Source organism: Uranotaenia lowii, chromosome 3 (assembly GCF_029784155.1).
Source record: "Uranotaenia lowii strain MFRU-FL chromosome 3, ASM2978415v1, whole genome shotgun sequence".
In the NCBI taxonomy this organism is placed as follows: Eukaryota; Metazoa; Arthropoda; class Insecta; order Diptera; family Culicidae; genus Uranotaenia; species Uranotaenia lowii.
In genome coordinates, this window is record NC_073693.1 from 233,339,639 (window position 1) to 233,354,738 (window position 15,100).

At 32.5% G+C, this 15,100-nt stretch overlaps 1 protein-coding gene across 3 annotated transcripts in view; it reads right to left on the minus strand.

Annotated features, from left to right (window-relative positions):
- The window catches only part of LOC129754297 (ATP-binding cassette sub-family G member 1-like), a 109,164-nt gene that overhangs the window by 12,244 nt on the left and 81,820 nt on the right, over positions 1-15,100 (minus strand). The window contains exon 1 of one of the 3 annotated variants that reach the window (XM_055750267.1): positions 4,922-5,136. The exons of the other annotated variants lie outside the window; for them this stretch is intronic. Coding sequence (XP_055606242.1) covers positions 4,922-5,022 — 101 coding nt within the window. The 5' untranslated portion in view covers positions 5,023-5,136. Of the gene's footprint in view, positions 1-4,921; positions 5,137-15,100 lie in introns of those variants that run through there. 3 annotated transcript variants of the gene reach the window in all.

The window sequence follows — 15,100 nt, forward strand, 5'->3', positions numbered from 1 at the left end:
TTGCCGAAAAAGCTAACAAAATAGTAGGTTCTAGGAATAACTCATCGAAACATTCAGTCCACGTAGATACCCCAGCACATCACATTTTGGTCCTTTGAACCGGATAAAATGCAGCGTTCGATAAATTGACGCATTTAGCTTGGCTTAGCTTGATTGGCAACTCATGTTCACCTTAAGTCCCTAAATTTCTTATTTTATTACTTATCAAAATCATTGCGAGCATTTCGAATCGAACAGTCGCTTTCGTGGCCAAGACGAACAAGTTTCACATCGCTAAAGGTTGATCAAGGCCATCAACTTTGTGTAGAGACCAATAGACTGGTGCTCGGGATGAGCAGTAAATTTAATGCCCAAAACTCTTTGAAAATTAGCAATTACGATGCCGGCCACGTCCAAGTTGTCAATGATAAATGATACTTTAAAGGCTCATTCAGAACCATTTATTCCAGAATTTTACAAATGTTTATTTTGTATATTACGAAACGACAATGCACTGAACCCAAATTCACTCTTAAAATTCACTTGAAATTTCACTTAAAAGTGGAAGTTCAGTGAATTTCTCCACTTCAAGTGGCTCATGTACATATGTTCACTAACTCATCACTTAAGTTTTAAGTGACTGACACTTGAAATTCCTCTGAATGTCAACTTATTTCGCCGCTCATTTCAATTTCGTTAAAAAATTCACTTGACCCGTTACTTAATTGTAAATTTCACTTGACTGGTCACTTAAAATCAGAATGATTGTACGAGTAGCTAATATCAGCTATGTTGTGAAGGTTTGTTGTTATTATGGAAACATAACAGAGTTTTGTTTGAGCTGGTAAGTGCAGAACAGGTGCAGGTGCATAACTCCTACAGAGCAACTAAAAAAAATGCTATGGTGAAAAATCTTTGTTGGATGTAAGTTGTGATGAATTTCAAATAACCAAAATATTTCAATTTAACTTTTACTTTTCTTTATGCTTCCTCTAAAAACAGGTTTCGGAAATGCTTCCCGATGATATTTTATTTTGGGAATTTTCAAGTACAGAGCAAAAAAAGTAGATAACTGCATATCATGAAAAAGAAAAAGCCACGAAACTTAATCAATTAATGTTTTTTTTTCAGATATTATCAACCGATACTTTGGGAAAAAGCTAAAGAGCGGATGATTTGTATGAAACTTTTGTATGGGGCCAACTAAAAAAAATCATGTTTAGAGGTTCCACAAACGCGATCTTTGAAAAAAGTGGACTTTTTAAAAATTTTATTTTAAATAAATTCTGGGTCTAAAAATTTTCACAAAATTTATACATTCTATATTTTTTAAATTTTGTTTGGATTAAACAATACACGCAAAAAAAATAAAAAAATGAAATAAATTTGTATCAAAATTTAAAATTAACGAGCCATATTCTAGAAACAAAAATTGTACAAAAACTTTGTATTCAAGTGACCAAAATGTGTACCTGACTTAATTTTTTTTAATATCAATCCCACTGAAAGAAGCGGTCATATGAACTGCAATGAGTAAAATGTACTCATTGCGTGTAAAATGACAATTTGCGACCGAAACACATTCACATTGGAGCCGCCATAACTTTTTCGTTTAAAGTCCAATCGTGTTGCAGTCTTCAGATGAAATGTTAGTCTTAGTTAAAATTTTAATAAAATCAACATAAACAAGCAAATGTAATTTGTAAAGAAAAAAGTATTTGATGAAAATTCATTTTTTGATGCTTCTTCAGAACACAATGTCTCAGAAACCCTTTCACACTTGAGATTCAGTGCAGCCTCTTCCCGTCATCAGATTTAGCTCAAATTTGGCATATGGCCTTCTGATGATTCCTTAAAATCATCTTAGTCTTTTTTTCGCAAGTGTTTTGATTTTCAAGTAGGCATTTATGAAAACGAATTTCATAAATAAAATAAAATATTCTAAATTGTGATTTTTAATAAGGGTTGAACCGTAAATATCTCTTCACACAATGATACAAACAACATACTTTGTTGAACAAAGTTTAAGTGCACAAAAATCCGTATCTTTTGATGGCATTGATATTAAGAAAGTTTTATGCTAGGTACACCTTTTGGTAATTGAATACAAAATTTTAGGACAAAAAAAATTTTTTTCTGAAAAATAGCTTGCTGATTTTGAATTTCGATACAAATTTGGTTCTTTTTTCTATTTTTCGCAAAAGATATTTAAAAAAAATTAAAAAAATATATAAATTTTGTGAAAATTTTTGGACTCAGAATTAATTTAAAATCAAATCTTTAAAAAGTGGACTTTTTTCAAAGATCATGTTTGCGGAATCTCTAAACATACAAAAGTTCGTTCTTCACATCCTAATTTACCAATTCGGCTGTTGAGCCCCCAGATTTTCAAATATTATCCAATTTCGGGACACCCTACTGAGTATACATTTCATATTCACTTCAGGCTCACTTGGAATTCACTTCGTCACTCACTTGAAATTTGCAAATGGCCAAAATTCACTCCAGAGGTCACTTACATTTTAAGTGAAAATTATGTTTAGTGTGAGCCAGTATCACCGGCTACATATAGAAATCGTCTATACTTCTGCGAATCTATATTCAACTATTTCGGGAAGGACTTTTTGTTAGTTGGGAAAAGGTTGAGATCAGGATTCTTTTTGGGAAATGGTGAAATACTACCGAACAAAACCAGTTGTTTTCTTGTTGTTATTCGTTTATCTTTTTTACGATTGTGCTAAATAATGTGTATGATGAATGTTGAACATTCCGATATAAAACTTATGGCTAAAGACTCCTTCAATAGAGAGGTAAAAATTATTTTGTACATCCAGGTAATTTGCTTAATTTACCTTTACACAAGCAAGATTTTTCAGGTTCCGGACAGTCCCACCCCCTCAAATTGATCCTTATATCAGATAGAAAACTGAGCAAATTTGATTGGACAACTCAAAAGCGACCCTTAAACGCTTAAAAGTTGAAAAATTTATGAAAAATGGTAAAATTTTCCATTTAAATTCTGGCAACACTTTAAAAATCTTAGAACTTAATTGAAGTGAAGATTTTAAGCCTAGTAAAAACTTTCAAGAAGACAACAAGTGGTTTGGTAAAAGTTCTAGACCTTTTTGTATTTTTTCCCATATATTTTCTATGGGGATTCATATGCATGAGAAGTAAAAAATCGAACAAATCTGCCACTTATTTGCTTAGTTATAATTGTTTCCATTCCAAAAACTTTCTCCTAGCCCTTAACTGTTAAAAATGCAATATTCAAAAAAATTAAAAAGTGTTTCAGAGATTATTAAAGAATTCTTAATAAGTTCTTGAAAATTTAAGAAAAATTGCAAAACAGCTGAATTGACTAAGGTTTAAAAGGGTTCTGGTGCTACACATGTTTTTATTATCAACACAATCCAAGTGTTTGATTTTCGTACAGATTATTTACAAATTTGGTGTCATAAATAACATCTAAGAGTTTCTACTGCTCAGTTTTCAGATTTCACAATTGTTCAAATGATTAATGTATATTGCATTGTAAAACGATATACATTATTTCAAGTTCTTTTCTTTTTAAACGGTGCTTGAAGAGTTGTTAAGGTGTTGAAGTAATAAGAATTTCATATAGAATAGAGGTTTATAAAGAAGTTTTAAAGTGTTATACTTAGCACTCACAATAGCTCTCACTAAAACACAAAAACTTATTCAAAATGTGTTTGTAGCACTTTTGGAGAGATTTTTTTTTTGGGTGTATAAACAAGCATTGGGAGCAAATATAAACAAAAATTGGCAGAAAATGTTCAGTGTTTAGGAGGTTAAAAGTGCAGTTATGAAATTCTGTATAAAATTGAACAGTAGACGGAATCGATTCAGGGTCATTTTTTAATTTCTCTAACTCTGGGGTCTAAAAACTTCGCATTGGTTCAAAACTCATCCATGAATTTTTTACAGAATTTTTCAGTAACGTTTACATGAGTAAATTTTGACTTTTAGATTTGTATGGGAAAATTGAAATTTTGTATTGAAAAATATCAAAATTTTTATTTATTCTGTGGAACCGATCCTGTTAAGGGTTTTGTGCCAATTTATCAATTTTTAGGGTTTGTATGGTAAAATTGAATATTTTGTACTGTAAAATCAACATCATTTTCTGTGGAACTGAGCCTACTTGCTAATGGATTTTGTGCTTATTTATAAATTTTGTTAAGGTAATTAGTTTTTTAACAGGGGTATGTCTTTTGACATTGATAAATAAGAAATTCATTTTACATCACTGCTAGTGCCTAGCAAAAATTTGTCATGTAATACCTCGCTAGGCACTCAGCAGTGATGTCAATTGAATTTATTGTTTGTCGGTTCCAAAATACATACCTCCATTCAACACATAATAACTTTTTTGCCTAATTTGATAAGAAGCTTCAGTCTTCGGCATAGTTGTTCAGCAGAAAATTTGGCACAAAAACGATTGACAGGCTCATTTCCACAGAAGAAACAAAAACGATGTTGATTTTTCAATACAAAATATTCAATTTTTCCATACAAACCTGAAAGTTAAAATTTACTCATGTAAACGTGGATAAATTATGGATTCGTTTTTAAGCAAAACGACGCTTTTAGACTACAGGGTTTGAGAAATTTAAAAATGACTTAAAATCAACTCAGTCTGTTGAACAGCTCCTATGGCATTTTTTTTGAACACAATCTGTTAGACCATTAAACTGTAAGGTTCGATTCACAAATAACATCCAACTTCCGTAGGAAATATTAAGGGTATAAGTATATGACATATGTATTAGAGAATATAATAACCGACCATCTCTTAAAATGTTGCATGAATGCAACCATAAGCTGCATATAATCTCTAAGCTCTCAAATACTGCTGTTCACACTCGACCTTTAACCGATGGGTTGAATTGAAGTATCCATTCCGATCCATTCAACTTACTTTCTAGTTAACTGAAACAGTTCGTGTATCTTCAACCGTACACTGTTCTTAATGAACTGATTTTCGTAGAAATGATCCAACTCCATTGTGGCGGCACCCATTGTGTATCAAACCGGTACTAACAATCGGCACAACATAGAAGAACCTGAACAGAAACACCCGAAATCAGAAAAAAATTGTCGAAGAAGAAAACAGCACAACCGAATCGAACCGACAACAATTAACGACTGAATTTCACCGGCCAAAGGTACCCGGCATTTGTTTCAAAAAGTTGAGTACCTACTATCAACCACCCCATTTGAGTAGAGCTCGGTGACAGTTCCCAATTGGATAATCAATAGGTGCTAAGGTACGCTCGAACGTCTGAAGGTATTGATTTTTCCTGTCAAATCTTTGGCACGCTTTCAGTTAGTGGTTCTTATACTTCCTCTGTTTTGGGTGTTTGACACTTTGACAAGAACATAAGACATTCGGAATACCTAATCCCGAATTAAGTTCCCTATGGTTATTTGGTATCGGGGTTTGTTGGATGAGAGGCCTGTTGATGTAATACGGATTGCTAATCCTACAGTCGGCTCATCAAATTTTGATGATACTCTCCTACTTTTTGGTGCATTATGAACATTCCGAAGTGTGTTCGTTCCCAACTTTTTGAATGATAAAAATGTGAAGGTTGCAGCAAATCTGTTTTTTTTCTCGTTGTGCTAATATTTGTCAACAAGACTGTAGCTGAGATTATAACGTTACACGGGTGAGATTCTTGGTAGCGTAATTTCAGGGTGATTACGCTATAGGTTTGTTTTGTTGTTGTTATTTTTTCGACGGACATTGACTGAATCGCACTCACGACCAAGTTATATACAAAAGAAGTCCTCACGAACATTTCCTCAAACATTTCTGGTCATTTATGAGGGACGTGCTGCTGTTACTGAATAGTTGCTGCTGGTGGTGATGATAATCATAACGAAGATGATGATGATGATGATGACAGTAATAATAACCTTGAGGGCCTACGTACTAGTATATTAATTTGAAATGGGTGAGCCAGATGTGTTTTATTCAGGGCCAATGTCAGTGTTCAGGGCACTATTCTGGAGCCGGATTGATAATTGTGGTGCGTCACTGATTATAAAAATAACAATTTTACATTTCGGGGTCACGAGAGCAGAAAGAATCAAAAAGAAAAAAATCGTTACTTTAAGAAGTGAATGAATTCGGTCGAATATTCTGTCGAGTTTTTAATAAAAACACAAAAGCGATTATTTCAATTTCCTTCTATTTCTTCCATCTTAATGCTTCTCATGTTTTTGTGTCGATTATTTTCAACCAGATAATACTACCAGATCTTTTTCAAGTAGGGGTCTCTCTGATTTTTAAAATGTTACCCCCATCTGAATGGACATCATATGACTTATCGCTTCTAGGGCGTTTATCACCAAAAATAATGGATTCCTGTGCAATCTGGGACAAAACAAGTCGAATCAGGTGCCAATCAATTTGAAATTCTTTGTTTGATATCGAAATTAGATGAAAGTCGAAATTGAGCAAGATATCTTCAAATAGTTGTTCAAAAGAACGATGATCTTTAACCTTAAGCCTACCATACTTTTTAACACACGGTCAGGCTTTTCTGGACGATTTTTTGAAAAATTCGTGAAAAAAGGGTAAATCTGAACAAAACTTTGGCCAAAAACATACAAGAGGAAAGTGAAAGCAAATAATTTGAAACTATAGGTTTTCGTTGAATCACAGCAACAGTGATTAAACCGTATCTAAGGATTAATCAAAATTGATGTTAAATATGAGATTTTTTTCTTCAATCGTTTTTGAACACAAAATCTAAAAATTTTCAAAGAGATTTTTTTTTTCTTTAGCAAATAATAATGAATAAACTCGGCAAAGTTCGGGAAGTTTTGAACAATATCTGGTCATCCTGACCAGATTTGACTTAACTCGAATTTCTTATTGGACTTATGGGCAAGCCCGTATGTATAAAAAAAATCTGGAATAAACGATTATCAAAGTAATATGCTATATATAGTGAAGGATACACGGATACACCTAAGATGTTCCACTGTTATTCTACAATTATGTTATTGTATGAATTTTAGAAATAAATATTCGACCTATTCAGCCTGTTCGGCCGAATACTATTTGGTGAGCCGAATATTCGGCTTATCGGTCTTTAGGCGGTATTCGGTAACGAATATTCGGTACATCTCTAATAAGTACGATGTTTTAATGCTTCTTTAAAATTGATTTTAAAAAAGTCCTGAATTCAAATCTGAATTAAGAACGACCTAAGAAAAACAAAAATTTATTTGTCGTTTTCTGAGATTCACCAAAACTACAGCAAAAAATGTCTCGTGTTTTAACTCAGCGAGGTGAACCTGCATATAAGAGAAGCGACGTCTGATCCCTCTTAAAATAAAATATGTGGCAACATAGCCGAAAGCTTGTACAAAAAAATCTTCAGCACTGTTTTCTGGCTCAATGTTCAAGCTCTAAAGTGAGCCCTCAGTAAATCCAACAAAACAACATTGAATTTGATGCCCGAAGAATCACGCTAAAAGGTATGAATGACTTCAATTTAGTAAACAATTAGATAGTTTTCTGACTAACAACACGGTCCATCAAAGCAGTGAAAAAAATTGCACCTTATCATAAATTCATATGACGAGCTTCAAAATTATCTGTTTGAACTACAACATCAATCACAATACTCTCATTAATGAGTTTTCAATTCGAAAGCTAAAAGCTCGAACGCCAAAAGCTCGGATCGATTGGAATCGATTTTGACAGTTCATTTATATCGATTGTATTTCAGACGTCGCTTCTCTTACATGTAGGTTCACTACTTTTCATGCAATACTTCGGGAGGTGCCAGCAGTGATGTTAATTGAGTTTAATGTTTTTTAATGCCAAAAGACATTCCTCTATTTAACAGTTAATAACTTTTTTGCCTAATAAGATACGAAGTTACGGTCTTCGACAAAGTTGTTCAACGGGAAATTTCTTTTAGAGAATATATAAATCGGTTCCAAAGCAGAAACAGGAAAGATGTTGATTTTTCAGTACAAAATATTACATACAAACCAAAAAAATCAAATTTAATCATGTAAACGTTACTTGAAAATACTGCAAAAAATCATGGATGAGTTTTGAACCAATACGAAGGTTTTTTCATGACGATTTAGATCACCACTGGATGTAATTTTTCGGGGTTTCTTTTGTTGATTTTGTTCGGTGATGTTTTTAAAAAAAATCGCTTGTTTTACGTTTGGGTCTACTTTATTCGACCATCCTCAGAAAAAAAGCAATTTTTCCGCCTGCTAGGGCCGTCTCTAGTTAGAGCAGAGAGACGGCCCTAGCAGGCGGAAAAATTGCTTTTTTTCTGAAGATGGTCGAATAAAGTAGACCGAAACGTAAAACAAGCGAATTTTTTTTAAAACATCACCGAACAAAATCAACAAAAGAAATCCCGAAAAAATACGAAGGTTTTGAAACCCCAGGGTTTGAGAATTAAAAAAATGGCTCCAAATCGACTCATTTTATATATTACTAGCTGACCCGTTGTGCTTTGCTACACCTTTCAAAATCGAATGATATTTTCAGAATTTACTCAAATGTTTACTGTTTTGTTGGCATTATTTTAAGTCAAATAATATCATAATTCATAAGCAACCGCTATAAAATGAGAGCTGCAGCTGGAGTTTCGGATGGCAATCCAAAAATAACTTAAACTTATATTCTGAATCTTGATCCATAAATTTGTGTTAAAGATCTGATAATTTTAATCTGCTTCTTTAAGCTTCGCCCTAAAAAAGGAGAGTCTCAAATAAATCGTACGCAAATAATTCAACTGATAAAATATGGTTGTTTTTGATTGATATATTCTGGATTTATGCTAGAAAACTGATGGGCTCTCTTATCAGTTTTCTAGCATAAATCCAGAATGGGGGGTGATCTTTAATAATCATATCCATTTCATTCATTTCCGAAAATCTTTTTGTATCAAATATTGTTAAATTGGTTGATAAGTTTTTAAGCTTTACAACAAAATTTATATGGAACACCCTCTTTTTTTCTCCTCTCTACACTGTAAAGCGAAAGCCTTTCCATGCCATATTTGTTTCCATTTGTTGGCTTCGTTAGCATGAATTGAGAACTAATGCTAACAAAATTGTATTGGACTAACTTCCCTCCTCCCATGTACCTACTCACTGAATAGAGCATGGTGTGTCAGATAATCATAGAATTACAGTAGTTTCTCGATTTTATCACTATTCGATTTTATCAATACTCGCCAAATTCACGCTCGATTTTATCACGGTTATTGTTTCGATTTTATCACGCTTTTTAAGAAATCATTCAGAAACCATTTCCAGGTCCTTAATTTTCATTTTAAAGCATAGAGCGCCTTTGTTTATGATATTTTTTATGGTTTATGTTATAGTATATAGGTATCCAATAATATGAAAATGCCATTGAACTGTTTATTTTATCTGTATAGTGTTTAAAATCGTCATTTGGATTTTAAAAACGCTTGTAATAATCGACACAAGTATTTTAACGTCACGCTAATGCTAGTGTGGTTACTTGTGTTGGTTAGTCGCTTTAAAAAATTTAACTTTTTTGGTTATGCGAATCATATACAAATGTGGGTGAATTTAAGCGTTTTTGAAAAGAGATAAGTGTCTCTGATTTCTTTGTTGAACTTGTTTATTTTAAAGGGTGGCGTGCGTAATCCTTATTGGATTGCCTTTAGTAATGTCTGAATGGATAATTTAGGAAGACCAAAATGAAACTCTACTAGCTTTGTCTGAAAATATGACTAAGAATTATGTTTTTCTACATATAAAAACAAAAGATTATCTGCCCATAAAGCAAATTTCAAGAAACACACTGTAAAAGTCTAAGTTGAGCAAATTTTAAAATATTTTTCGAATAAATATACTTTTTAGTTCATCAAAGGTGTTAAGATTAAAATATTGAAATTTGCAATAAGCAGAAACAAAATTATAGATGCTCATTTCTTTGAACTTTTTTTCACAATTGAAATAAGAGATAACGACTGTTAAATTTCCATCAAAACAAAATAATTCACTTTAATTAGATGTAGACTATCAAATGGATATACAACATGGTTTTATTTCAAGAAAAACCCTAAAAAATTGCTTTAGAGAAGAATAATTTGAAATGAAAACGATCCTTTTTGTTTAGTAATCTTTGATAATTACATAACGTTTCCACTACTGAAAACATTATAAATTATTGATTAAAGACAGTAAAAATACTTTTTTCTACTTCAATTTTTAGTTTCGCCAAATTCACGGTTTCGCCATATTCACGGTGAAATTTTTTTTGACCGTGATAAAATCGAAAAACTACTGTATACCAAAATGATTTTCCATGTTAAGTTTTGTCCATTTCTCTCCTCTTCCCTTCCTCTATTCCCAATTCTATCATACCACTGCAAGAAAGGAATTGTTTGACTTAAAAAAATTTCTCGTATTAAAATACCATCCCATGCCAAATTTGGTTTTATTTGCGTTGTAAATTCTTGAGTTATGCATAAACTTGAAAGGAAGTACCATCCCCCTTCCGTTCTCTCCATTGAATGGAGGGGTGAGAACATAACATTCATAAAAGTAGTTTTTGTTCTCAAATACTTTTTGATACCAAATTTTATTTCATTTGCTCTATTAATTCTCGATTTATGCAAAAAAAATTGTATGGAAGCCTCCCTTTCCCCCTTTTTATCTTTCCGTTGAAAAAAAGTGGCGCTTCAATTTACAGTAGAAACATATCTCGTATCCAAATACTCTCACATGCCACATATGGTTCAATTTGCCAGTTATACTGAAAATTGTAAGGGAGACCTCTTCTCCCCCTTTTCATCCACCTTTTTGAATGTGTGAGAGATACGAAATATTCATAGAAGCATTTCTCGTACCCAAATATCATTCCATTCCAAATTTGGTTCCATTTGTTGTTGTAGTTTTTGTGTTATGCAATAAAAATTTTATGAAACTTCCCTCCCTCTTTCCTGTCTCCCCGCTGGAAGAAGCAAGGGGTCTCAAACAATCATTAGAACATGTCACGTTCCCAAACATCCGCTCATGCCAAATTTGGTTCCGTTTGCTTGATTAGTTTTTGAGTTATGTAAAAAATTAAAAAGAGGGCCCCTCCCCCCTTTATATCTCCCTACTGGAAAGAGGGGGGGCCTCAAATAATCATTGAAATATTATTCGTATCCAAATACCTTCCCATGCCAAATTTGGTTCCATTTGCTTTATTAGTTTTTGAGTTATGTAAAAAAATATGAAAGAGGCCCCTCCCCCTTTCAACTGCAGGGAGGGAGGGCCTCAAATAATCATTGAAATATTTTTCATATAAAAATACCTTCCCATGCCAAATTTGGTTGCAATATCTTGATTAGTTTTCGAGTTATATGAAAAATTGTAAGGTAGCCCCCCTCCCCCCTTCCTATCACCCCACTGAGAGAAGGGAGGGGTACCTAATATTCATTGAAATATTCACCGTTCCCAAATACCATCTCATGCCAAATTTGATACCATTTGCTTGATGGGTTCTCGAGTTATGCAAAAAATTGTCTTTTATTTGGGAGGCCCCTCCCCCCCCTTCCTGTTAGGGGGAGGGGTCCCAAACCAGAATAGGAACCTTCCCCGGCTTCCATTACCTCCACCTGCCAATTTTCACGTAAATCGATTAAGTAGTTTCCGAGTCTATAGGGAACAGACAGAAAGACAGACAGACAGACAGACAGACAGAAATTCATTTTTATATATATAGATACATGTTTCTAGATGAAAACTACAAATACTGTGAATATACAAATAGTCCGTACAGCACTAGTTCTATCATCAAAACTTTCGTAACGGACATTTTGAAGCTAAAATGACAACAAAATATCTTTAGTTTGTGCATAAATCCTTTTTTTTAAGATCAATGATTGTTATTCTTACACTTATGGTAAGAAATAGTAAATTTAAGACTATGAGTCCTCGAAATAATGTAAAAAAGTGGTCCGTATACTGCTACCTACTTAGACTGGTTCAACTTCTTCATTTTTCTTCGAACCACAGCCAAACTTTGTGATAATTTTTCTTGCTGTTCCTGGATTGGTGACTGATTTTTACCTATGAGTTTTTGCTCAACAATGCACAAATACAATTAAAAATGAAACAAATAATGCTTGTCACTATATTATTATTCATTTTTTCTACTTTAAAAGTTTTCGTATTGAAATCGTAACTTTAGAAAATTGGTCCAACTCCTGAAAGGTTAGCTAAATTCACTTCCATCAATGGTTAAAATCTTTGATTTTTCTCTAAGAGTCTGGTAGATCAAACTTGATTTGAACACAAGCTTTTTTTAGAGCCTTCTATTTATTAAAAAATACTGATTCTATACTCAAATCAAACAAGTCTAATCTTCCAAACTATTTTGCACGTTCAAAGGTTTTAACCTTTGATGAAAATAAATCGAATTTAAAAAAAAACGGTAAGAGATAAAAATCATCAGATTTTTAGATCAAATTTGCTTGATGCAAACTGGAACCAAATTGATGATTTCAATTTGAAATCTGGCTAAAAACCAAGCTCAATATTAACACATTGCGGACCAAATACGAGATATCTCGTTTTTCGCTTGCCACTAATATGCTCAAAAGCATAGTTCAATGATATAAATCTAATAATTAAACTTTCCGATGACTAAAATATTTTAAATTAGCAAAATTTTGTCTATTGGTTTCTGAAATATAAATACCGAATTTTGGTGTTCCTAATGTGTTAATAATGTTAAAAAATACACAAAAAATAAAGAATTTTGTGCAGATTTAACAAGGGAAATTCTGGTACATGTTTCCTTAACAACAAATATTTTTAATAAATAATCAATTCGATTATGATTTATCACATAAAACGAAAAAACTAAAATTTACTTTTCTTTTTAATTTTCAAATGAATTGTGTTTTTTTTACACATGTTTTGATCAAAAATATGAAATCTGGAAATTGAATTGACAAGCAATCCTAAGTTCACGATCTCATGAATTCCCCAACAATTTATGTTGATTGTAAATTTTATGCATACTGAATCTGAACCATGAACCTCTATTCAAAAATTGCGCTTTGAATCTGTTCCAAATTTCCATATGATTTCTGAAATGTACAAAAAATACGATTTTTGAATCTTATTTAATTATTATCTGTATTGTGAATCTGAATTAAAATATTAATTTCAAATAATTTGAATCTGAGTTTTCAATTTTGGATTGCTATTTCGAAACTTCAATTGTTTTAATTTTGTGTAAGAACTTAGTTTAAGAACTTTGAATCCGAATGTAAAAACAATTTTTTTTCTTTTTCTCATATTCAGAAATTTTTTTATCAAAATTTTAAAAATGCATATGATCTACATGATTCAAATTTGATATTAAATGCAAAACCAAATTTCAACAAGGATTTCAAAGCAGCATTTCATTTCTAATTTCTTATGATTATTTGAACTGAAAATCTAGAATCCTGAACTGGATATAGAATCCGAAGTACGAAAAAAAGGAATTCAATTTTTGTTATGGGAATTATGGGTTTTGCGAAATGGGTTAAATAAAATTTAAAATTGAACACGTTCGTCGCCAAGAGCGGGTAACGCAAAACATGCCTAAATTTGAAAAGTCAAAACACCTATTTGAAGATATATTTTTATTCTAAATTATTTCGGATTGTAACCATATTCATTTTCATTCTCTAGCCGAAATTTGGAGCCGAAACGATATTTCCTGTTGATGTTTTGAGCTTTCAAAGTTGTGTTTTTTTTTGAGTGGGTGACGCTTGGCGACGAACGTGTTACTGTTCATGCCCGCATTTCTATGAACAAGTGAGAAAATTATGAAAAATTGTAGCAGATTTTTAACTTGGGATAGTCTAGATAGTTACTCTTGATTAACCTTACTCTATTATGATAATTTGGTTCCGAATTTAAAATTTTGAGTGCAGAGTAAAATTCCTTGCTTGCTTTTTTGGATCCTCATGGGGGGGGGGGGGGGGGGGGTTAAAGCCCCCAACCCCCCCCTCCGTTCCTATGGCCTAAGTCTAAGCACCAGTGCACGAAAAATTTATGTGAAAAAATAATCCCGAAAACATCGATTACGATTTTTTCTATACAAATATTCGTCCAATAAAGAATGAAATTGCCTGTTGGGCTATAAAGCACCTCATTTTCAAATAAGCACCGATTTTGATCACGTGAACAGATTTTGACGAAACTTTGCCAAATATTAGATATTTTTGCATCTTTTGGCTAAATTTCAAGTTTTTACAACAAAAAATTGTCAAAAATACAGTGACTTTAGTGAAGCAATCTGAAATTTCTCTTTTGTTTCGGGAATTGCTGTATTTTTCCAGTCATTGTACAGTTTTCAAATTTTGTGGAGCGATAGTTGGATAGTTGAACACTCAATTTTTTAGAAATCTGTCACATTTCTTATACACCGAACACCGTAAACCAAAGAACAGATTGCAAAAATCTCAGCACAATTTTTGCCTCTTTTCTAAGCATATTACACGAACACAACTACAAAAAGAAACGTAAAAAAACCGTCAAAAATATCGATAATGATAAAACACCGAAAACAACGCAAGAAGAGTTGATTGTTAAAATAGTGTGAACTCAAATTTAAATTATGTGTAAGACGCCTTTTTTTTAGTTTAGATGGAAATTTGAATTAAAAGTATAATCTATTCACAGTATGACAGTGAAACTAAACCCAAACGCAGAATCTGGATAGTACGCTTTCACATAAAGCACAGAAACAACGACCATTTTGTGAGTACAACATAACACTAATTAAACCAACAAACACTATTTTTAATTTGTAAAACACATTATAACACTTGTAGAATTTCTGAGGATTGTGTTAAACGACACCGAAAGGTCGGAGTAGGAATAAATATCGTTCGTTTCTAAAAAATGTGACTGATCGGACGGAAAAATTAACATTATACAGTCCACATCTCAAAAATAACACTACAATAATTTTTCTGACTTTTGGCTTTTGTATAAAAATGTAGCCGTTTTCTCTGCAACATCATCACGTATAAACAGACTGTCGGAATTAAGCGAAATTTGATATCCGAGGGGTTTTCGGGCC